The sequence below is a fragment of the Rhinoderma darwinii genome, chromosome 7 (assembly GCF_050947455.1).
Source record: "Rhinoderma darwinii isolate aRhiDar2 chromosome 7, aRhiDar2.hap1, whole genome shotgun sequence".
Taxonomy (NCBI): Eukaryota; Metazoa; Chordata; class Amphibia; order Anura; family Rhinodermatidae; genus Rhinoderma; species Rhinoderma darwinii.
Window position 1 is genome coordinate 110,096,858 of NC_134693.1, and position 25,803 is coordinate 110,122,660.

General features: G+C 40.7%; 1 protein-coding gene across 1 annotated transcript in view; it reads left to right on the forward strand.

Moving 5' to 3' along the window:
• The window catches only part of EFCC1 (EF-hand and coiled-coil domain containing 1), a 103,257-nt gene extending 82,804 nt beyond the window's left edge, over positions 1 to 20,453 (forward strand). Inside the window, exons 3-8 of the mRNA XM_075833828.1 lie at positions 10,060 to 10,175; positions 11,052 to 11,178; positions 13,095 to 13,260; positions 14,491 to 14,649; positions 17,948 to 18,017; positions 19,559 to 20,453. Of these exons, the coding sequence (XP_075689943.1) occupies positions 10,060 to 10,175; positions 11,052 to 11,178; positions 13,095 to 13,260; positions 14,491 to 14,649; positions 17,948 to 18,017; positions 19,559 to 19,689 (769 nt within the window). The 3' untranslated portion in view covers positions 19,690 to 20,453. The remainder of the gene's footprint in view (positions 1 to 10,059; positions 10,176 to 11,051; positions 11,179 to 13,094; positions 13,261 to 14,490; positions 14,650 to 17,947; positions 18,018 to 19,558) is intronic.
• Positions 20,454 to 25,803: the final 5,350 nt, after the last annotated feature.

The following is a 25,803-nucleotide window of genomic DNA, read 5'->3' on the forward strand; positions in this document are numbered from 1 at the left end:
AATCGGCACCCCAGGATAGTGCGGTGCCAATATGGTGACAGAGGGGGTCCCCTCCATCTGTCTAACCACTGAGGTGCCGTGGTCCGCATTAACTGTGTCATCTAAGAGTTAAATTGCTGGGATAAGAGTTATCTCGGTTCCCGGCTCTTAGAGTGGTGTGTTGACTGCATATTACAGCTGACACCCGCAAGTGATGGTGCCGGTTCAGCAGCTGAGCAGGGGCCATCACAGCATCGTAATATTATGGTGGCTCGCGTTAACTAACTGTCAACTGTGACGCACTATTACACCGCAGGACTGGAAAGGGTTAAAGAGGTTGTCTACTATTTTCCCAGAAACAGTGCCACTTCTGTCCATGGGCTGTGTCTGGTATTGCAGCTAAGCCCCATTCAAGTGATCTTTTCTTCTAATCTCGGACAAGCCCTTCAGAGTTTCTAATGTATATTAGATCCCAGTTCCAAAACAATAATTTCCATAATGGAAACCACAGGATTATATTTATAATGATTCTTTCTGCTTTGTATTAAAATGCATAATTCAGGTTGATGTTTATTTAATTTGTGGAAGGATAACTTATGATTCAGTAGCCGCCCACTGTGAGCTGTAATACAGTGCATACAGAAGAATACTTTACTTTAATGACATCAGTATGACTGTTTACTCGCAATAGCGGGATATCCAGGAATGAGATCTTTTCATGTTCTCTGCAGTAGATCTCTTGTTAGTTTCTGATCTAATAAATGATCAAAGAAAAATATAATTTCATCTGCATTTATCACAGCACCCAATTGCTGGCAGTAATGGATTTGCTAATTCGGTCAGTGAAATGACTTGTCTGCCATGCTCATAGTGTAAGACTGCCTACAGGTTAGACATAATTATTCTATAATTTTTGATGTTTTATTTGATATTAAAAATGCAGTTACTGGGATAATGGGAAATAGACTGTGGTTTCACTAAGACCTGGCTCTTAAAACTCTCATAGGGTATACAGTGTATTTTCTATTAGAAGAAGTAGAGTCCTGCTGATCATAGTTAAGGTATCAGCTTCTCAAGAAGATGAATGCCAAAAGATTTACCGGCAATGCAGTTTTACCCACCCACCTCTGGTGGCTGCATCGGGCAATCTGCATTGTAACACATCTCGCCCCCGTACCTGCTCCTTCCCACTGATGACATAATTTCTGGGGTATTTTAATTACTGTACAACTGTTCTTCTTTCCGGATTATTAGCTCTGTTCATGTCTCTAGTCCAGTGTTCCCCAACCAGGATTCCTTAGAACCTGGTCAGTGGTTCCCCAGAAGAAAGCAGCATCAAGTGCTGTGACTTTTATATTATGGGTGGCAACATAATATTAACCTGTACAAAACCGCTGGGCATAAAAGCAAGCAAAGTAGCAAAAAAAATAATGGGCAGAATATAGATTATAGAATGATTTACCCGGCCCTACGTGTGTCCATTGGAGACCTTTGCTCCAGCCTGTCCTGCTATTATTCTGATTGAGATTCCTTACCTTTGATAAGTTTCCAGTTCTTTTTCTCTTTTCACTTCTGCTCCAGCAGTTTACTTCAATTTGATACATGGCTTCGCGTGAAGACTCTCTTTCACCTTGCTTCAATGTTGTTTGTGGTTCTGGTCCATTTTCCAGTTCTAAATTCATCAACGTACTCTGACTCCACTTCTGCCTGCTAGCTCTATTCTCCCTTTTCCTCCGCGACCTTACAGCAGCCACTATTTAAAAGGGTGCGATCATGGAATCCTGCAATACATCTATACTTCCATGCAGAAGTTTAGAGTGAAGACAACAGAATTCTTTCAATTCAAGTCCTCCGTTTAGTTATTGCCAATCTTACCATGGTGCCAAATTTGGAACATGCAGATGGCCAGTTAAAGTTAGCAGATACCCATCCTTGAGTTTTATAAAGTATTCTATATATTTTTAATGGTACTCCTATACAATATCAAGATCTTTATAACATGTACAATTATTTTAACACCTGAGATCTGAAGAAATTTGGAATTTCTACAGGTTTAAGAAATTGCCATGTTAAAGAAAACTGGTGAGGTGGAGAATATGTAGAATGGGAAAGTCACCTATTGAAATGTTGCTTGAAATATTTTTCAAAGGCTAATACAAATGGGGTTGTGGGGTCGATCATGTCAAAGTGATCATGTATTCAATACGCTTTCTGCATGACTGTGTTGGAATGAGCCCACACACATTCAGCAAGCATACATAGTAACACATGAAAGTGTGCAGCTGAGATACTCACAATGCATTTAAAGGCTATGTCCACCTTTGAAATAGTTCTTTTTTTTGTGTGATTGGTGCAACTTTCAAAATACTTTTTATTAAAAATTACTTTTCCTTTTTGAGATACAACTGCTTGGTATCCTGTACACAGAGCAGCGGTATCTAGCGCTGAAACCTGTATCTGTTATCTGTCAGGTCCGCACGACTGACGGGTTCAATAACAGCGGGTCCTGCATGTCTCTGAAACGCAGGATCGAGCTAATATCGATCACATCTAAGTTCATAACTTAGATGTGATAGATTAAAGGTGGATCTTTCGTGTAAGAGACACGCAGGACACGTTTTCACTGAACCCAACAGTCCCCCGGACCTGATGGATTCAGGTCTTAGCGTACAATATAGCTGCTGTTTACAGATCTTTAAAGTATTTTAAAAGTTGCACCAATCACACTTTAAAAATAAATAAATAAATGATTTCAAAGGTGTACATAGCCTTTAAAAGATCAAAATAAATAAATAGGTGAATCCACCGTATATCTAAGCAACATCAGTGATTCCTCCCCTCAGTCACTAGGGCACGGGTGCACCTGCAATATCTGTACCCTGTATTTATGCCTGTTATGCATCACATACTGACTGACTTAGTGTGGACTTCAAGAAGGTGGTGCAGTGGAAGAGGAGCCTTTTTAACAATTTAATACAGACTTTTTTTAAGATAGAATTTTATAAAATTAGCTTTAGAATGCCTCTCCTTTTAAAAGAAAACACATAATAAAGAATATAAACATTGGGTCTGATTTCTTAATTAAATCCAATCTATTATCACCCTGAATTTTTGCACATATTGATTTCGACTGCAGATTCCTACAGATCCAGCCACTATTTTCCTGAACACAATGGAAGCGGAATAAATGAGTTGTGTTTAAAGATCGCCATAGAAACCTATCCCCCATCCTACAATCCCCCATTCCCTACCAGACAGAATTAATTCTCTGGTTCTTCGGCAGTTCCTTCACTGTCTACCCTGATCTTTGTCTGAGGGCCTCATGCACACGACCGTAGTTTTTATCCACAATTACGGATCCGTAATTGCGGATAAAATACTGACACATTAATTTCTATCAGTCATGGACACCTTCCTTTATATTTACGGGTGTGTGTCCGGGCTGTGGAAATGAGCCGCAAAAAATAAGACATGTCCTATTTTTTGCATTTACGGACCGTGCTAATCTACTTATTACTGTGAGCACGTCCCGCACATGCAGATGACACTCCGCGGTCTGTCCGTGCATTATGCACTTGTGTTGTCCTGTAATGATTATATTTGGCACCTTGTTACTGACTATAAAATTGTTGAACAGGTGTCAAGTTAATGAAGACGATAAATTAAATGAATCATTTGTTTTCTACACAACTTTATATTCTCTCTACCAAGGCAAATTTAATCTTCTCTCCTCGGTATGGGAGGTGTCTCCAGATGCAGGGATTTATGTCAGATTTTGACTGATCTTTTACAAACTTGCAGCAGCTGTTAGATTAAAGATATTTTAAAGATATTTTGTCCCCATGTTTACCCATTGCTTCTTCGTAGCAATGCAAAATCAGTATTGTCAGGTCATTGAGACATGGCCAAGCAATGAACTTTCTGTTGTCGGAGTCCTGTCTTCTGACTTTAGAAGCATTTTATAATAATGAATAGTTTTCATTTTTGTGGATGAAAAAATAGTTAGGAGTCCATGTTTCGTATTCCAGATGTTATAAAATGAATAATCAGTGGGCCACATTTGTATAAACTGTCACAATTATTTGACATAGGTATGGCGCATGCATGTGTGCCATATTTAGAAAGCATCTGCGTGTTTTTTTTCCATGTTTTCTTCATGTCTAAGGCCACATGCACACGACTAGAATTTGTCCGTAATGGTCTGCAATTACGAATTAATTCACTTCTATTGACCACGGACACCTTCCCGTATATTTGCGTTAAGGTGTCTGGGCCGTAGAAAGCCTCCGCAAAGATAGGATATGTCCTATCTTTTGCTTTTTACGGACCGTGCTCCCATACTTTGTATGGGACCACAGGCCGCCGAAAATGCGGATGGCTGTCCGTGGCTGCCAGCGCCCGGCCGTGCTCGTAATCGTGTCGTAATCGACTTACCTGCAAACGCTGATGCTGCTGCAGAATCAACTGTAGCCTCTGGTGCCGATGTGGCCGTCACGATGCAGGACCTGTGAGTGACGTCACAGATCTGCACTGTCACAAGCTGGGCGTTCTGAAGAGAAGAGGATGTTACTTCTCATCAGAGCGCCCAGCTAGTGAAAGTATTAAAAACGCCCCGATGTACGCACATAATACACGCCCACTTGGACTTTTACTTTTAAACACACCCACTTGGACTTTTGCAAGCCTCATTTGCATAACTACAAAAATGGTCATAACTTGGCCAAAAATGCTCGTTTTTTTAAAATAAAAACGTTACTGTAATCTACATTGCAGCGCCTATCTGCTGCAATAGCAGATAGGGGTTGCAAAATCTGGTGGCAGAGCCTCTTTAAAGGCTAAATCTTTGCCAATGCTTCACTTTCCAATATTTTTATCTAATAAATAAAAACTCATTTTTTAAGGCCCTGTTCACATCTACGTTGGAGGCCTCATTCCGGAGTTTTTGCTAGTCAAAATGGATACAGATATTATAAGGCATTCTTCTGTTGAGGAGATTATTCTTTCCTTGGGAGGGGAGTCTGGAATAGGTTAGGGGAGCAGTCTGCTAAGGAGATATTACAAAATAAAAGAATGAGAAATAGTATAATAGTAGACTGAGCCGTAAATGTAACGTCCACAGCCACGGACCGTTGTTCTTACCTGCCCCCGATGGCCGCGGCCATGGCCTCCCTCCTGAGAGACGCCGGCACTCACTTCCGCATCGCTGCACAGGTTCCCGTAGTGTGCGCATGCGCGCGCGCTCGCGTCCGGCCTTAACGGCCAGTGCACACACTTGAGTAAGATCTGGTTTTAGTGTTAACTAAGACTGAGCCCAATGTTCTGTACCCCCAACTTACTTATGGGGATCACGTTCCTTCCCCGTTTTGATACCTTTATCCACATGTACAGGGCCAGACTGGGACTTAAAATCAGCCCTGGCATTTTTAAGCACACAGGCCTACAGCAGGCCATACGCAGCCGCCAGTGTTGGGCTGGAGTACATGGAACCATCTTTCAGCTATACAAGACATTGGAAGATTTATTAAATTAGGTGTAAATGAAAAGAGGAATAGTTCCTGATAGCTCCAACGCCAAGGAATCCACTGCTTTTCCACGAGAATAATGAACATGCTCATTATTCTAGAGGATTTTTTTTGGCGGAGTGGAAAAAAATTAAAGCAGACTTATTTCCCCTGGATATGAATGGGGTAAAAAATAGCCCATTCACTTGTAATGGATTCGGAATGTTAGTGGATTTGAAAGGGATTTAGGGGTGGAATCGGGGACTTGATTGCGTGATCATGGCCTAATACTGATATATAAAGATTGAAAATTATACACCTATACAATGCTAAAATATCACCATACTGTAACTAAATAGTATGATTTCAATTTTATATTCAGCCATATACACACACACACTCACATGCTGGACACATGACGCACCGATGCAACCCACAAGCTGGACACATGCTGCATTCGTGCCACTCACACTTAGGACACATGCGCACTCACATCACTCACATCTAGGAAACATGCGCACACACACATCACTCACACCTAGGACACATACGCACGCACACCATTCACACAAGTGACTCATGTGCACTCATGTGCACGCACGCACACCACTCACACTTATGACTCGTGCGCACACTTAAGGACACATGCGAGCGCACATCACTTACACCTAGAACACATCCCCCACTCACACCTAGGACATATGCCGCACACGGACCACTCACACCTAGCACACATGCGCACGCACACCACTCAGACCTAGGATATATCCTCCACTCTAGCCACTCACACCTAAGACATATGCCGCACGCTGTCTACTTACACCAAGGACACATGTTGGACACGCACTACTCACACCTGGCACAGATACTGCACACACCACTCACATACTAGATGCTTACCACACACTAGACACATACCGCACACACCCTACAAATGCTAAACACATACCTCACATAACACTTACACACTAGACCTATACCACACATACCACTCACACTCACATTGAAAACAACATGAATGCCACTAATACATTAGAGGAAGACACAAAACTCACACAAATTGCATATTTCACTCATACAATTGACATACACTGTTAACACTACATCAACCAGTCACACTACAAAAATCAATCAAACACTTCACTCACATGGCTATATTTACCTGCTTTCTTTTGTAGACTGCTGATTCTTGGGCACTGGCATGCAGGATGCTGGCAGTACATAGGCATTTATACCTGAGATGCCCCCTCCACCACTAAGCCCTGTCCATGTGCCCATGAAGCAACACCCCTTTTACAAAGCTCCTCCCATCTGTGGCTCAAATTAACCATAACCTGATGCTCACCCTTTTAACTCTATAGCTCCTCCTATCAACAGTATCTGGACCCCCTTCCCTCCCACAAGAATGTTGCTTGAAGATACTGTGTGCATCACCCATGTCCCTTACACTCCCTTATGCCCCCCTACCTCCCTCATTGTAGAAGGCTGCTTGCAGCTTACATGAAGCTGAAGCAGATAAAGAAATAAACCTGCTGGCGCTACAGCCATGAGCAAAATACCTGGCAGGGGCTGGAGTCTCCTTCTCCTCGGCAGCCAGACTGAAGCTGTGCTCAGGGGGCAGTAGAAAGAGCAAACCCATCGCTGATTGGTACTGATTTTCCTTTTTCTCTGCGGCGCCAGAGATGTGCGCTAAAGAGCGAGGCATCAGTGCAGAAAACAAGTCTAGAGCTGATTAGCTGTGGCTCGGCCAACAAGCACTACACCTAATTTCTGCAGTGCTCCTTCTCATCATTGAAGAGTACACAGCAATAAATCTCGGAAAAATTTGGTTTTAAACACCAGGAGGCAATAGATTTTGTAATGTCGGTGCTTGTGTTCACCACTATCCGCAGAGCCGATTCTAGCTTTTCTGCTGCCTTAGGCGAAAATTGAAATGGCGCCCCCCAGATTTTGATTGACATCCCCTGGTTGTTCTACATCACTAGCAGCCTTCTCCAACTCTTGCGGATGCGCCGTTGCCTTGTACTGGCATGCGCGGTGCAGCCGGGCATAGTACACCTCGCTGCACGATGTGTGCCCAAGTAGTACAAGGCAATGGCGCAGCCAAGAAAGTTGGAGGAGACTGGTAGTGATCTAGAACAGCTAGAGGGATGTCAAACAAGCATGGAAAGTTGGGTTTGGAGGCAGGACTATGTGACTCTTCAGGATAGCGGCACCGCCCCATGACCGTTTAATGAGCAATTAGCATATAGTGTATACCGTTTTAAAAGTTGATTTGATAGAATTTCCTGCTTCTGAAAACAACATACAGGGGAATATTTGGAAATATTGTGAGGTCATGTATTACTGCATGGTGGCGGTTCAAGGGGTTAAAATTACTTGACAGGTTCCCATTAAATACACAATGAAACAATTCCATCTGCCCTGTAATTTTGTTATTATAAATATATTCTATATAATTACAGCTCCAGAACCAAGTTCTGACATATACGGCGCCAGAACCAAGCCCAATACATATATACAGCTCCAGAATCAACTTCATATATACAGCCCCAAAACCAAGCTCAGTACATATATACAACACCAGACCCAAGCACAGTACATATATACAGCACCAGAACAAAGCTCAGTACATAAATACAGCACCAGAACAAAGCTCAGTACATAAATTCAGCACCAGAACAAAGCTCAGTACATATATACAACACCAGAACCAAGCTCAGTACATATATACAGCACCAGAACAAATATCAGTACATATATACAACACCAGAACCAAGCTCAGTACATAAATACAGCACCATCACAAATACAGCTCAATTTCGTGAAACCCCTGTCGTATAGGTTTGTACGGCATAAAACTACAGCTCCCAGCATGGACCGAACAATGGTAAGGATATGCTGGAAATGCTGTTTCACAAAAAAAAAATCATACCACCCATCATCTCGTGGCAAATCATACAGTGACTACAGTACTGATTAGAGGCAGAATAAACATTTATATTAAGTGACTCACCGGTGACGATCTCAGATTCTAGTTGTTCTTTTTCTCTTTTCTTCTCTATCTAGTCCAGACCTCTATGACGACTTCTCCCGGTCATGGCCCATTTCCATTTCTGCTGTTTGCCGCTCAGATGTCTTCAGCTTCTCACTATTCAAACATTTCTGCACCTATAAACGAAGATACAATTCTCATGATGCCACACACTACGCACCTAAATATAATAGTGCCATACACTGTGTCCCCGATTATAAAAGCACCATACACTGTGTCCCAGATTATAATAGTGCCATACACTGTGTCCCTGATTATAATAGCACCATACACTGTGTCCCCCACACACAGTGCTCCCCGTAGATAGTGCCTCCATAGAGCCCCCTGTAGATAGTGCCCCCCATAAAACCCCCTGTAGATAGTGCCCCACATATAGCCCCCTCTGTAGATAGTGTTCCAGATATAGGCCCCCTGTATATTGTGTCCCACATATAGCCCTCCTGTAGATGGTGCCCCATATATAGCCCCCATGTATATTGTGTCCCACATATGCCCCCCTGTAGATAGTGCCCCACATATTGCCCCCCTGTAGATAGTGCCCCACATATAGCCTCTCCTGTAGAGTGTTCTCCACACATATAGCCTCCCCTGTAGATAGTGTCCCACATATAGCCCCCCTGTAGATAGCGCCTCACATATAGCACCCCTGTATATTGTGTCCCACATATAGCCCCCCTGTAGATAGTGTACCACATATAGCCCCCTATATATTGTGTCCCACATATAGCCCCCCTGTATATTGTGTCCCACATATAGCCCTCCTATAGATGGTGTCCCATATATAGCCCCCTTGTATATTGTGTCCCACATATGCCCCCCTGTAGATAGTGACCCACATATAGCCTCCCCTGTAGATTGTGCCCCACATATGCCCCCCTGTAGATAGTGACCCACATATAGCCCCCCTTTAGTGTCCCACATATAGCCTTCCTGTAGACTCTGCCCCACATATAGCCTCCCCTGTAGATAGTGTCCCACATATAGCCCCCCCATAGATAATGCCACTCACACTTTTAAGTAGAAAAAAAAACAACTTTACATACCTTGAAACCCGTTCCCACGACGTCCTGTGTCAATGCAGGCCTGCTCTTTTCTGATTGGTAGGGCAGAATGACTTGCCCCGTCAATCAGCGCCTTTCAACAACGGAAGCAGCGCGATGACGTCATCACGCCACTAGCATCGTTCAAAGGCGCTGATTGGCAGGGAAGTCATTCTGCCCTGGCAATCAGTGTCATTGTAAGGCAGGTACAATTAATGCAGGAGGGGGTGGTGGCGGCGGCTAGTTTCAGTGGCGCCGCCGGCCCCCCAGAGAGGCAGTAGCCCACCGACACAGATTGTTTGGGCAGCCAGCAGGCGGCTCATTGTTCACCGGCTCTTCTGCCATTTGCCATAACTGCCAGATGGCCAGTCTGGCCCTGCTCATGTATCATTATTCTATCTATGGCACAGACAATAATGTAGGTATCGGATGAATATGTCACAGTATGTTGTCATTGGTTTCTTAATTGTTCACCTTATTCCAGGTCAGAAGAAATCATGATAAAACCAGACCAAAAGGTCAGAACCTGGAGGCCATATCATTCACTTGTCAAAACCGAACCCAGATCACCTACTGAAGATATACATGCTGATCACAATGGTAGGTGGCACTTTCCATACCTGCAGTACACTACTTACTGTTGAATCTGTGTTAAAATGCAAGAACGTTAGTATCTTATTGATGTCATATTGATGTAACAAACCAATTCAATAAATGGGAAAAATACAGGAAAAATCTGCTAACCAGGCACAGCCTATGAACAAGAGGGGCAATGTTTTGGCGGAAAAAATCAGACCTTTTTTTTTACAATCCTATACAACCCCTTTAAGTGTGGGGCATATATACTTTTTGAATTGGGCACAGTGAGCTACCGTGATACCTCAGAGCAATAGATAAAGGAGAATCTATTAGAAAATGTGCAGATGTCTCAAAAGTTGCAATATGCACAATAAATTGCAACTTTTGAGTCATTTATGGCGCTCAGCCAACAGAAGGGAAACTGGCCTTCCATGGCTTGAGAAATTTACTATAACTTACGTGAGAAACTGGCGTCAATTATAGCGCAAATCAGCTCTAGCTCATAGACACTTAGCTGCTATATTCATTATTTCCCAAAGTGATTTGACTGATTTCTGTTGAATTGGTAATGTATGTAATTACGTACTTGGGTGCAGACCACTAAACCAAAACTCTATCGATAGTGATTTCAAATACATCAATATCCATCTATACTGTACGTGCACCTATAACATTTTTAAGCATTAAAATATACACAAATGTATCAATGCCTGTCAGCTCTCAAGCCTCATATCTATTTTTGTCTGTGGGGATAGTCAAAATGAATGATATCTACCCCATGGGTTACTTTGCTTTATGACTATAAACTACAGTGCAGTCTATTGGTTTTATTGGCTAATTGCAACATGGCAATATATAATGACAATATGTATATAACCAAAATATGTGTTATTGTAGCAGAAGACCAGATATTCCGCTCCGTGGAAGGACAAGCAGCATCTGATGAAGAGGAGGACAAGTGGGCAGGAAACCCAGCAAATGCAATGCAAGGGCTTTTATCCAACATCTCATGCCGTGCAAGCGGGTATGCCATCTAAAATGCTAGAAATCAGATGATTCACACGGCTATCTTTGTGTTACACAGATCAAGGCACATCAGTTGCATAGTAAGACTGTAGACACAAGTCCATCAAGCTCAACATAGTGGGGCAGATGTACTACTGTGTCTGCGTCCATACAGTGTCGAAAAATTTCCACATTTTGGCACTGTTTTGATGTTGCACCTTACTAGACACTTTTTAAAAGTGTTCTGAAAAGGGGCCATGCCTCAGATTAAAAGGTATACTGGAAGAGGAGAAAAAAAACACACGGCGCCACATAGTGCAATTATCCACGGGTCATAAGACACGAAAACTAGGGCAAATTATGCTCATCTAGAGGGGTTATGCTGACCAGGCACAATGCTGTTAAAAGGTATAGGTCAAGCCTCCATGCAGATCACCGCTGTAGGGATACGTGAAGAGGGTGTGAGTAGACAGATCCAAGGTACAGCTGCTGCCCAGGTCCAAAAGCCGGTAAACGGAAATTTACCGCCAGGTATGAAGTCAAAGAGAGGAAAAAATAGGACCAAATATGCTAGGCGCTGCTGTACTAGTTTTGTTTAATGAATGAATTGAGAAACAGGCTACGCGTTTCGACGCAGGACATGCGTCTTCATCAGGCCATAAATATACAATAAAAGATAGGTAAAACATCCTACATATATATACATGACAATGTCAGAAGGGGCCAATCACAGGGAAGAAGTAGGGAGGGAACAAAGGAAACTCCGGAAGAAAAACGGAGTCCCGCTAGGGTACCAAAATTAATCAATTAATACAATATGTATTAAATTCATCAATCAATGCACAGTAATTGAGTTGAGAGATCAAAAGGGGCATGACTGTCCGGAAAGGGTGTGTGACTTAAAATGCGCCCATGTGCACCAAAAATGCACCAAAAAACTGGCACGAAATTATTTTGCCGCAAATAAGCCAAATTAAAAGTGGCATAAGAAAATAGTGTCTAACAGGTCATTCAAGATGAGCCAAAATTATCATGCAGCATGCACCACTGATAAATTTGGCGCATTTTGTGCCTAAATACCTAAGCTTATTCTGTCTAAAATTGGACAGCATTAATAAATGTGGGCCATTGTTTTCAGTGTTAATCCAGAGGAAGGGAAAACAAAACACGTGACGTATGTCCTCATGAAAGGAACTAGGTCTGCCCTAGTGAATATGGACAAGAGACGGTTAGGAGTTTAAAGCGTACCTGCAAAGATAAAGCTGGCCGCATCTCGTGCTAGAAGTATAAAAGGAACATCGGGAAAGGCTGCTGGAAAAATGAGTGGTCCGGTTGCCTAGGCAACTTAGCACTATTTCAATGGACCGCCTACTCTCCCAGCCGTGTCTCCCGCTGTCACTTTTAAACTTCTGGCGGAAGACGCAGCTGTCATCATCATTAGAGGTATCCTTTAATACTTATTAGCTGAACTCCCCAGAAATTATAAAAAATTTCCAGCAGAGATGCTTCAATAATGTGCAAGACCTTGTTGTCCATTTGAGAATTAGCATAGGAAATCAATATTTTGTCTAGGGTTTTCTTTTATATACAGAAATTGTAGAGTTATTTTTCAAACTATCATGTAAAAATTTATAAAGGGATTTTATTTTACATAAAAATATGGTATAACTATATTATAACATTAGAATGCATTTTAACCATATTTCAGAATATGATAATTTCCATTTATTACCAGTATCTGTTGCTATACAAAAATAACATCTACTCCCTGCAACCTGAAGATGTACAATATACCCACAATATCTTTTTAGAATGTACTTGTATGATGACTGTATTATGCATATCATTTTACCCAATAGCCGTTTAAATTCAATAATAAAAAATAATGTAAAGCGTGTTAGATCATTATATTCGTATGGGACTTTATTCTCTCAGGTGCGAGGACAGGAGGTTAAGGAAGCTCCTGACTGATATTGTTGGCACCAATGTTATTGATCCCAAGGATGGTCCTGCGTTATTGGTCGAAAGGATATCTAGACTGACTGAAGAGCTGACAGTTAAAGAGCAGGAAATGAGGGATCTAGAAGTGCTGATGGAAGAGGTAATTAGGAGGCCGAGGTAACTGGTAATCCATCCACAGCGGATGACAGAAGGTGTCACTAAAATCTACATCTAACTAGATGCTCGGACAATGCTTATTTATTTTTTACTCCTAACATGGGATGTGTTAAAAACATAGACGGGTGGTCATTAGCAGGTGGCAATTTAGTTCTATGAAGGAAAAAAATATTTATTTTTAATGGAAAGACATTTACCCAACTGTCCTGTAGTATTCACATAAAACCCTTGATAACACGATGAATGCGATAATAATTTCCTATGTATCTAGTTTTGACATTGACATTGACGTAGTGGGAAGTTAAAGGATGATTGCTATTAAACACTAAAATTGTAGTGAGAATACTTAATGATGAAAAATATTTTGTTAGTAGATCCGGTAAAATTTTCTGATCAATTGTATAAATCATCACTGTATCTGCTCAATATCAGTTGGATAATCTGAATTATTTGCAATTATGACGACCACGACTTGTATCTAAAAATTCCTTCATCCTTTCTGAAAGGCATACAATCTGAAAGCATCCTATCGACCTGAAATACCTTACTCTCTGGATTTATCTCTTTCCTTCGGATCCAAAAGAAATCACTCAGCTTAAAAAATTGCTCAACTATAATAGTTTTCCTTGCCCCCGCCCACTTGAAAAATTAATATTATAGTATTAAATTTTCAGTACGGAGGTTTTTGAGCTAATACTTTTGGTACCCAAGATCGGATACCCGTCTATGAGCTAGAACATAGAGCCAGGTCAAGAATTGTTCTCCGCTCTGGAGCACTGCTGGCTTAAATTTGCATTGGTGAACAGCCATTGATTTAATGCGGGTTATGTAATGATTCATTTACATTGTGATTCACTGAGCAATATCAGAATACTTTCAGAAGATACAGACCTATTGGCCCATCTTTTGTGCTCATTCATTAAAATCTTAAGCTGACAATACACATTAGATAAATGTTTGTGGATCCCACCAATTTTGAAGGAATCCCACTATAGCAGATGCCGGGGAAAACAAGGATTGAGCATGTTGGTTTACATTGTGCTTGTGTCCCCTTGGGAGAGCATGTATGTTTATGGGGTGTTGGGGAAGATAGCCACTAGTTCAGCCGATGGCTATCTAATATGTATGGCCAGCTTTAGCCTTTTAGCTGTGCGTTTACAGCATGTTTCCGCTGTGTACTTAAATCTTATTATTTTTCTTTCCATTTTGCTAGATTAAGGGACCTTTCTTTGATGAACTGGAAAGGAAAGTTGAGGAGATTGAGCTGCTTAGGATAGACCTTCAGATGCTGGAGACAGAAAGAGTTCGTCTATCCCTAGTCGAGGAAAAACTTCTTGATGTTTTACAGCTTCTTCAACAGCTACGAAATATGGTAAGAGATTGGTAATTTTAGCTAAACAGCAGTAAAATTTGGTCTCATTACATAACCCTTTTTAGATAAAATTCGGCCCATCGATCACTTTATTAATGTGGGTCTGGTTTCAGGAACCCACGGGATAAGCTGTTATCACCGGGGAAACAGCGACTGGCCATACATTCATATAAATGGGCGACCATGTTATCATGGATGAGCTGGGTCTGCCAGAGAGAGACCCACTCTTTTTTGGCAGCTCCCTGCTCAGGCTGATAGAAAGAGATTCAGAGGACCCCCTCTATATCGTCCATATGCCCTAACAGGACATATGAAAAGGGGTTGTCTTCATGTGACAACCCCTTTAATTGTTAAGCCTCCACCATTTTCCCTATTGATCCTACCCTAGAACTTTGCAACTCTACAACTATATTTTATGGTTCCACTATTGCATACGGTGCAAGAGAAGTATTATTACTAGGCACGGCAGTACTTTTCCTCAGGTGTAAAGCATGGTCTTTGGAAAAAGAAGAAACTTCTTTGAAAGTCTATGCTTGGTCCACTAGTGGACTTTTCTTTCTCAAAAGTCTGGCAAGATTTCAGCTGAACGCCCACAATAGCCACTCCCAGGGCATCACAATTAGAAGGTCCGATGGATACTTTCTTATATCCCATGTAAAAGTTGACATTTGAAGCAGCAGTCAACAGAAAACTGCAGTTCCCCAAGACATTCAGACATTGTCTCAAGCTTGTAGATTTAGAATATTAACACTCATTGAAGAATGGATGCCATGAAAATACCTAAGGAGAGCAAGAAATATCAAAATTAGAAAAATTTCTCTATCAGGATTTGGAATTCTTCCATTTTTAGGCTCTCTGGCTCTCTTGACCCCAGTTTGACATTCATTAGCATTTTATAGATTTTCAAAGTCTCTCATCAATAATAATTCAAATTACATTCTCACTCATTCTTTATGAATATGTATGTGTGTGATTCTCTAGAAGCGCCGAGTCGTAAATAAATATTTTTCTTTTAAATATAAGTAAGGACATGGAGAGAAGCTAGAGGATCCTGAAACAATGACAGACCATTTACCGCTGGGACACGCTACATAAATACAATGCTTATCTCTGTCATATCCTTTCTCCAGGAAGTTTCTTGGAAATTAGTCTATACTTAATGTCCACACAAATTACACTATTTTAATACTTCTCTTTATATGCAGCAGACTTGTAAAACATTCGCAAGCCTTCAGTAATCCATTCTCTTCACTGAGAAAAACATCTAGGTAATATATGTAGATCATATTCATTTGTAGCTGTTTATATGAAACCAGAGTACAAGTATACTTGTACTATTGTGGACAGTATATAATAAAACTACCTGTAATGTACACTACCGTTCAAAAGTTTGGGGTCACCCAGACAATTTTGTGTTTTCCATGAAAACTCACACTTATATTTATCAAATGAGTTGCAAAATGACTAGAAAATATAGTCAAGACATTGACAAGGTTAGAAATAATGATTTTTATTTGAAATAATAATTTTCTCCTTCAAATTTTGCTTTCGTCAAAGAATGCTCCATTTGCAGCAATTACAGCATTGCAGACCTTTGGCATTCTAGCTGTTAATTTGCTGAGGTAATCGGGAGAAATTTCACCCCATGCTTCCAGAAGGCCCTCCCACAAGTTGGATTGGCTTGATGGGCACTTCTTGCGTACCATACGGTCAAGCTGCTCCCACAAGAGCTCTATGGGGTTGAGATCTGGTGACTGCGCTGGCCACTCCATTACAGATAGAATACCATCTGCCTGCTTCTTCCCTAAATAGTTCTTGCATAATTTGGAGGTGTGCTTTGGGTCATTGTCCTGTTGTAGGATGAAATTGGCTCCAATCAAGCGCTGTCCACAGAATATGGCATGGCATTGCAAAATGGAGTGATAGCCTTCCTTATTCAAAATCCCTTTTACCTTGTACAAATCTCCCACTTTACCAGCACCAAAGCAACCCCAGACCATCACATTACCTCCACCATGCTTCACAGATGGCGTCAGGCACTCTTCCAGCATCTTTTCAGTTGTTCTGCGTCTCACAAATGTTCTTCTGTGTGATCCAAACACCTCAAACTTCGATTCGTCTGTCCATAACACTATTTTCCAATCTTCCTCTGTCCAATGTCTGTGTGCTTTTGCCCATATTAATCTTTTCCTTTTATTAGCCAGTCTCAGATATGGCTTTATCTTTGCCACTCTGCCCTGAAGGCCAGCATCCCGGAGTCGCCTCTTCACTGCAGACGTTGACACTGGCGTTTTTCGGGTACTATTTAATGAAGCTACCAGTTGAGGACCTGTGAGGTGTCTATTTCTCAAACTAGAGACTCTAATGTACTTGTCCTGTTGCTCAGTTGTGCAGCGGGGCCTCCCACTTGTCGTTCTACTCTGGTTAGAGCTAGTTTGTGCTGTCCTCTGAAGGGAGTAGTACACACGGTTGTAGGAAATCTTCAGTTTCTTGGCAATTTCTCGCATGGAATAGCCTTCATTTCGAAGAACAAGAATAGACTGTCGAGTTTCACATGAAAGCTCTCTTTTTCTAGCCATTTTGAGAGTTTAATCGAACCCACAAATGTAATGCTCCAGATTCTCAACTAGCTCAAAGGAAGGTCAGTTTTATAGCTCCTCTAAACAGCAAAACTGTTTACAGCGGTGCTAACATAATTACACAAGGGTTTTCAAGTGTTTTCTAATCATCCATTAGCCTTCTAACACAGTTAGCAAACACAATGTACCATTAGAAGACTGGAGTGATTGGTTGCTGGAAATGGGCCTCTATACACCTATGTAGATATTGCATTAAAAACCAGATGTTTGCAGCTAGAATAGTCATTTAGCACATTAACAATGTATAGAGTGTATTTCTGATTAATTTAATGTTATCTTCATTGAAAAAAACTGCTTTTCTTGCAAAAATAAGGAAATTTCTAAGTGACCCTAAACTTTTGAACGGTAGTGTATGTAATGTCAGCAATAGTGCATATATAATAGTGTCAACAATAGTGCACATATAATAGTGCCAGCAATAAAAAAAAGTTTCTGCAATATTATAATAAGCTTGGAGCAGCTCATTTATTTACAGATGAAACTGCATCTCAAATTGGACTAGAAACCACAGAATGGAATAATGTATGTAAAGCTCATTATATCGTGCACATGCCATTGTGTAATATTCCCATAAATCAACATATTATTATTTGCATTCTGTACTTCTTAGTGATTGATTGTCACAGGCCACTCATTTTACTTTAATGTGTTTATCTTAGGAAATACCTCATCAGGAATTGGGAAGAGTTTTATTGAACACCCTGGAGAGATGTAGAGAGCCTCAACATGGTATGAAAATAGATATATTTGTATACATATTTAATGATTTTTCAAGTCATACAGTACTAAAAAAAAATTATGCAATGATACTGTTAAGGCCTCGTTCACATCTGCGTTGGGGGCTTAGTTAGGGGCCTCTGCTATAGATCTGGCCGAAATTACTAAAAACAATAGCACATCATGCTGCTCTATTTCCGGTAAAATAACGGATGTCACAGATATCCCGAAACTTAACGGAACTCATTAAAGTCAATATGTTCCAATGGCCAGAGCAGAACAACGGAAACACAGACGCAGGTGTGAGCCCAGCCTAAGTAAACAGGGTAGTGATGTCTGAATGAGGTAGGCTGTACAGACTAGCAATTACAGCAGCTGGACTCCATAGATTTCTACTCAGAGGTTGTAATACTGAGACGTAATATGGTAGTGTGCTGAACCCTTAGTATCAGAATACTCTCATGGCTGAAGGGAATGTTTCCAAAAATAACATTATATTAGGAAATTGCTGTATATGCAATATAATCAATAAAATGTCTCCAAAGATGAAGATTCATGTTAAAAACCTGTGACATACATATGCTGACACATATAGCTACTGTACTATTGCTGTATGAAGTAGGCATGTGTGCTATGTGTCTAGTGTAAAATAAAAAAAACCTCATAGAAGCAGTAATTCTGCACTAAACAAGGTAGAAATGTTACCATGAATATTGAGTGGAAGTTGACAGAAATTGTTAAAAATATCACTGAGCTATCCTACAGCTATACATAATGTAATTTATTTTATAACCCCTATAGTTTTTGTTAGAAGAAAGAGTACACAGCATCCTGATTATTTTTTAAAAGCTTTGTCCACCTTCAAAACCATTTTTATTTTTTTTGCTCCATTGCATCTAAATTGATGACTGTAAATAGTCTGCAGTAAAAATATCCTACCTGTGTCTCCATGGTTACAGACGACAAACAGATCTTGTGTAGTCTGATTCTCCATTCTACTTGTCCCCTACTGCTTTCCAACCTACTGAATATATGTTAGCAAGATGTAGGGGATAATGGAGAATGACTGCAGGATCAGACTACATAGAGTTTGTTTGTAGTCTGTAACCACGGAGACACATAGCTGCTTGTAGATGTATACACAAAATGATAGGATATTTGTGATAAAGAATATTTACAATGTTTCTTAATTTTTCATTTTATATGTAAAGGTGTACATACCATTTAAATTTCAAGCTTCTTAGTGGAAAAAAATGGTATTTCAGCTTCCGATGCAGTAAGTCGTTATCCTGGTAACCCTTCCAAAACTGGGCATAGCCACAAACAATACCACATCTTGGGTGCCTTGGCACAGTGATTGTGTCAACTGGTAGTGTTACGATAAAGCATGCCATGTCCATCCTGTGACAGTTTTATTTGCCCTTATTGCATTAATGGTTGAATTATTTTTTTTACTAAGCACTGATTGTATTTCAGAATAGAGTAATGGCAAAGCAGCCATTAGTCACCAATGTAAAGTCTTTATAATCCCTTTATTCTTTTATTTTTTTTAGGAAAAGAATATATCTTTGATGTCTTGGACACATTATACCATGAATTGTCCGTCTGTGAATTACTTCATCACCAACTCAATGAAGAAGATAGCGGGCAGTCAAGGGCTGGCTCCATAGTCATATCTTGTTGAACAACAGCGCCATCTATAGGTCATCCATGACAATGCATTTAAGATGAACGTGCAACTCCTTGGATGCACAGTGGGACTGTCAATTTATCAAACCAATTGGATTGATTGACAAGGAGAAATCTACACTAATCCATCACTTGCAAGTGGCACCAGTATGTGAATTCCACACTGCTAGTTCAAGGCGGTCTGGAAAGAGACAAACAAATGAGCAAATTAAACATTTTCATTCGATGACACAGATAAAATTATTTATTCTCCTATACATGCAGATGCTACATTTGTCTGAAAAGAGTTCATCAGTCAGCACTTCCAATACCACATGAGAAAGAGTGACAGTAAATTAGAATATATTTCAAAATTAAAATGAAAATACAGCAATAAAAATGACAGATTTGCCCAGCCTAGCAGCTCCTGACTGTAATATTGCAGAGCGGACGGCAGAGCTAATAACTTATGGTTCAACAATTTAGGCATCGAGGGCTAACATCGGCGATGATGTATGATGTATGACAAAATGATCAATAAATCTCACAAATCGCTCTGTAAGGGACACGGTTGTGAAAGCTGATGGAGCAATGAAAACATTATATATCACTATATGCTACCATAAAACATTTGTTTCTCCTCTGTGAATTGTTCCTTATATATTTACTAATACGTTGAAACTTATTGTATGAATAGCATGTACGTTAGCTGGCTTTTAAATGATCAGGCATTTAAAGGGGTTGTCCATTTTAAAAAAAGAACAACAATTTAATTCTGAGTCAATAGATGGGGGTCCCCTGTTCAGGGCCCTCGTCTATGAGCCAGAGCCGAGAGCAGCTACAAAAAACATTTCACTCTGGAGGACCTGACATGTTCATGCATTATATAATCAACCAATTGATTTAGTGTAATGCATAATTTCTCCTGTGGTGGCGCTGCAGGGGAATTGCTACCAATTTTCTTCACATATTACAAGATACTGGGAGTTACAGCAGTGGGACATTCTGTGATCAGCTTATTGTTGGGGGACCCATATAAACAAAAAAAGGATTGTCCAAAAAGGACAACCCCTATAACCTCTTCCAGACATTTGACGTACAGTTATGTCATAGCCAGGAAGGAGAAGTATGGAGCGAGTTCAGGGACTGAGACCACTCCATAGTCAGTGGGTGTCAGCAGGTGTTACTGCAAAGTTATCTCCAATCCCAGCCATTTAACCGCTTAGATGCTGAGGTCAATAGCAACCTCAGCATCTAAGCCGTTAGAAAGAAGCGGGCAAAGCCCACTGTCATCCCATTCCCCCCTTCTCCTTCTATTGTGAACACCGTAAAAATGTAAAACCACCAGAATTGCTGTTGTTTGGTCAACCACGGCTCCCACAACAAATAGAATAAAAAGTGATCAAAAAGTCTTATATACCCCAAAATGGTACCATCAAAAACTACAGCTCATTAAAGACTACAGCTCATTCCACAAAAAACAAGACCTCATACCGCTCAATGAAAGGAAAAATAAAAAACTTATGGCCCTCAGAATGTGGCGACACATAACAATTTTTTTTAAGTCAACATGTCGTTTTTACCGCACGTTGAACGCCGTAAAAATGAAACCCAAAAAACAGTTTAGGAATCGTTTCCCCCCCCCCCATTCCACACCACAAATCATTATTTTTTCAGCTTCCCATTACATTATACTGTATAGTACAATAAATAGAGCCAAGAAAAACTGCAACTCGTCCTGCAAAAAAAACAAAAAATAGCCCTCATATGTTTATATGGATGGGAGAATCCAAAAGTTATGGCTTTGGGAATGTGGGGAGGAAAAAGCAAAAATGAAAAAAGTAAAGATGGCTGCGGCGGTAAAGGGTCAAAGGAAGACTACCAGAAGTGTTACAAAGAAGGAGGCCTTTTGGTGCACATCAAACATATAGTGAAAGTTGACTTAGGACCTGTTCACATCAGCCTTGTCTTTCCGTTGTAGCTTTCTATGTTGGAGCTTTCCGTTTGTCACCGTTGTGAAAGGGTTCCCTCTTTTTGTCAAAATCGACTGCACTATTGATTCCATCCAAAAAACTGAACCAATTCACAATGGTGACAAACAGAGACCATCAGCAAAGTATCCATCACCCTTGAGATCAATGGTGATGCAAATGGAAGCTATGATTTCCGTTTGCCTTTGCGTTGAGGGGTTCCCCCTGACGGAAAGCTTAGACAGAACCCCCCAACGGAAAGACAACGCTTATGTGAACAGGCCCTTACAAATTAGTGTTTAGTTACAGTCTCAAAGTGTGTGCAGCTGCTCTACATCTAAGTCCTCATGATAACACTTGTTCTGTGGTCAACAGTTCAGCCTTGTCATGGGGGGGCATTGTGTGGATTTAAATCACCCCCTCACACCGTTATCATGTACAGTAGGTAATGTTCTTCTCATTTAAAGTAGAATTATTGGTTCTGATAAAAACACAAAAAGTGACAGTAGATGAAATTATAAGAATTATTTCCTATACACATCATTAGTAGATTTTTCTCAATATTACAGGATAATGGTTTTACTTTCATTTCAGCAGTGAGGTCCAAATCTACTGAGATTCTCTTTTCTGGGAGATACCAACTGTGAAAAGGGGAAGGGGGGGGTGCTGATTCTATACATATAGCATCTGAATGGCAATGTGGAATCTTTTGCTTGTCAGAATTAGGTGTGATGACATCAATTGGTTTGTTTTACCGAATTCCTGCTCCACAGAATTCAATGGGAGAATCGATTTCCCTTTAGTTCTCATGAATTCGCTAAAATGAAATCTCAATCTTGGTGAATTAATACCCCAGTGCATTGTAGTTGGTGACAAATCAGCGAACAGCAAATCGGGAGAAAAATGTTCTTAACAGTCAAGCCTGAACTTTATACAGAATATTGTAATTTTATTAGCCATGTAATAAGATTCCCCTGTGTATTATGCAGCACAGCTATAGGAGTAGGAGACAGGATCTTGTAAAGGGTTAATCTTCTAGAGGAGTAGAAGGATACAGAATCTGATAGAGGAGGCCACAGCTGCTTGTAAAGGGTCAACCTGAGTCTCTCACTACATACACACAGAGCCGCAGTCACTGAGGAGAAAGCTGTGACAGGATTTACCTCTGCTGCTGCTTATTCTAGCTTCCTCCTCCATATTACACACGAATCGACGGCTGATAATATAACTACATTTAGCATGAAATAAGATAGCAGCTCCTCTCAGTTTACACACTCACACTCACAATCCATACCTCTAAAGTGTCCCTCTTTTGGAGGGACAGTCCCCATTTGCACCTTGTTATTCTGTCCCTCTTTTTGACCTGGGAAATAGATTTGCACTTAATAAATTTACTTCATTGCTCCAGAAACTATCTGTCTGGTTCCTTACTGTATATTACTCCAACTTATATATATTTTTTTAATTTGATACAATTCGGATCTTAACAATTTTTATATACTGTATAGATCATTGTTTGCTAATATTTAAATTAAAAACGATTCAAGCATATAGATATGCATGAAAAAATTGATCTTTCACACAATTAACCATAAGGCTGTGTTTATATGTCACGCTCAATTTGTGTTAAATTGCGGCAAAAAACACAAACTGACAGCGACGTGTGAACGCAGCCTAAAGCCTTGTCACTTCTTGAAGTGGCAAGCAACATACAGATTAGCCCCATTGAACTACCACTAGTCCCACAATAAACAAGCCCTCACACGGCTATATCTACAAAAAGATAAAAAATATATGGCTTTTGGAAGGTGGGGAAGGAGAAACGAAAATGAAAAATGGCTTAGACGGCAAGGGGTTAAAGGCTATGTACACCTGTGAGGGGCATTTTTTTTTTTTTAAATAAACAGGTAAGTGTGTTTGGTGTAACTTTATAATTAGTTTTTATGAAAAATTAGTTTTACATTTTGAGATACAGCTGCTTTATATTCTCTTTACAGTGCAGCTGTATCTTTCGTTTTGAGCTGAATCCGTCAGTCCCGTGGTCCTGACGGATGACGGGTTCAGTGTCAGCAGGTCCTGCGTGTCTCTTATGAACTTAGATGTAATAGATTACATTATTATGAACTTAGATTTGATCGATAGCAGCTCGATCCTGTGTGGAGCCGCTGTCACTGAACCCCGCGGACCTGACAGATACAGGTTTCAGCACTAGATACAGCTGCTCTGTAAGCAGGATACAAAGCAGCTGTATCTCAAAATCATTTTTAAAGTTGAACCAATCACACTGATTTTTATGTTTTTTTTTTTTCAAAGGTGTACTTAGCCTTTAAATACAACGTTACCTAAACATTCCAACATTCCCAAGGAACGTCAGATCATGGTGACATGTAGAAATATATTTACATCTGACAGATAATTAGATTAGAGTTTATATGTAGATTAGATTCCATAGAACTTGATATTTTAATTTAAAAAAAAAGGTTATTAAAGAATGTTTTTTCTATCTCTTATACCCCTTAAGGTATTTCAATAAAATATTGCTTATTGGCTTTCTTTTTATGAAATATGTCTTAAAAATATTTGATCAGCATGACACTTGGCTCTTGACGCTTGGCACTTATTATCATATTTTCATTCTATGCGGATCTATTTTAACAAAGGTTTCCAACTGTGAAAGTAAATAAAATATGAATATTTTTTAGCTAAATTATCAAGGCCTATTGTGTTCGACAACACATTTTGTTTTTGGACAAGTCAATTACTAATTATGTAAAATAATAATTTTATGATAAAGCGCATTTTGCCACAAATAATAAAATATACATGTGCTCTTAAATTATCTTTCTCTGCTAGCATGCACAGCAGTTTGTATACGTTACGTCCAAGGTAACACACTTTTAAAATCTATAAGGTATATAAGGGGTCCAGCAATGAAAACCTTCTTGTAGGGTTTCCAGCCATTTCAATGGAGAGCACAGCTTGGAAGAAAACGACTATGAAATATAGAAAGACCTGCAATAGTTAAAGTGTCCATTCAAGTCTGATCTCCCACCCGATCTGACTTTGAGTGTGGAGATATACTTGCTCATGCAGGGCGGTACAGTTTGCTGAGGCAACAGTACGATCCCCGTAGAGTATCGTGCACAGGTCTTATGCCAGTTGCACATGACCGGGTGCCACTCGGGCCGTTTTTCACGGCATTCGAGTGGCACCCGATAGTCTTCACGGACCAATTCACTTTAGCGGGTGAATCGGATCCGTTTTCACTCTCCGATGCGTGGAAAGAAAGGACATGTTCTATCTTTCCACGGATCACAGACTGGACTCGGCCGGCACAAACGGTCATGTGAAATAGACATTATTGCACGATACTGGCGCAACCCTTTCAAATTTATTGTGATCTCAATGGTTAATCTAAGCTCATTGGCCCTCAAGGTTTTTCCAATTCTGATTTTTTTTTATCCTGCAGAGCAGACAGGACAATTCTGTGGCCAGAGAGGCAGAGGTTGTGGAGAATATTGGAACCTCAGTCAAGATACTGCTTATGAGAAGATCAAACGCTATAAACCTTCTCAGCAACTTCCGACTCTCACCAAAAAACCCTCTCTGCATGTGTGTTCTCCTACCTTTCTAGTGAGGTGTTATTCTAGCATATGCATCCACAGATTTAAAAATTCAGGAATAGGAGCTACTTCTGTAATGGCCGGAAGGAGGTGAAGGGAAAGTGAGCCCTAATCTACCCACCGCCCTGTCCCTGCCTACTTGCAACGACTCGCCCTAGGCGACGAGGTACAACTGGGCGGCGGTCCCTACGCTGTCTAAGTGCACAGGAAAACAAACAGGGAACATGCAAGGGAAGGGGCAGTAGCCACGGAACGCCACGAGGAAACAGAGCGGCGAACGGACAGTCAGGACCAGGACGAAGTGAGTACACCCAAGCGGGCAAGGAGACAGAAGCAAGCCAGGGGCAAAGCAAAGCAGGTCAAGCAGAACTGCAGCAAGGCAGAAGCACGGCAGAAGCAGGCTGGAGCAAGCAGCAGTGGGGCCAGGAATCCAAAAGAATTACAAGCACTGAGGGAGAGAACAGGGCAGGTAATAAAGGACAGGGGGCGGAGCTAACTCCGACAGACCAGGCCGCGATAGGCTCTCCCACTCCTGAG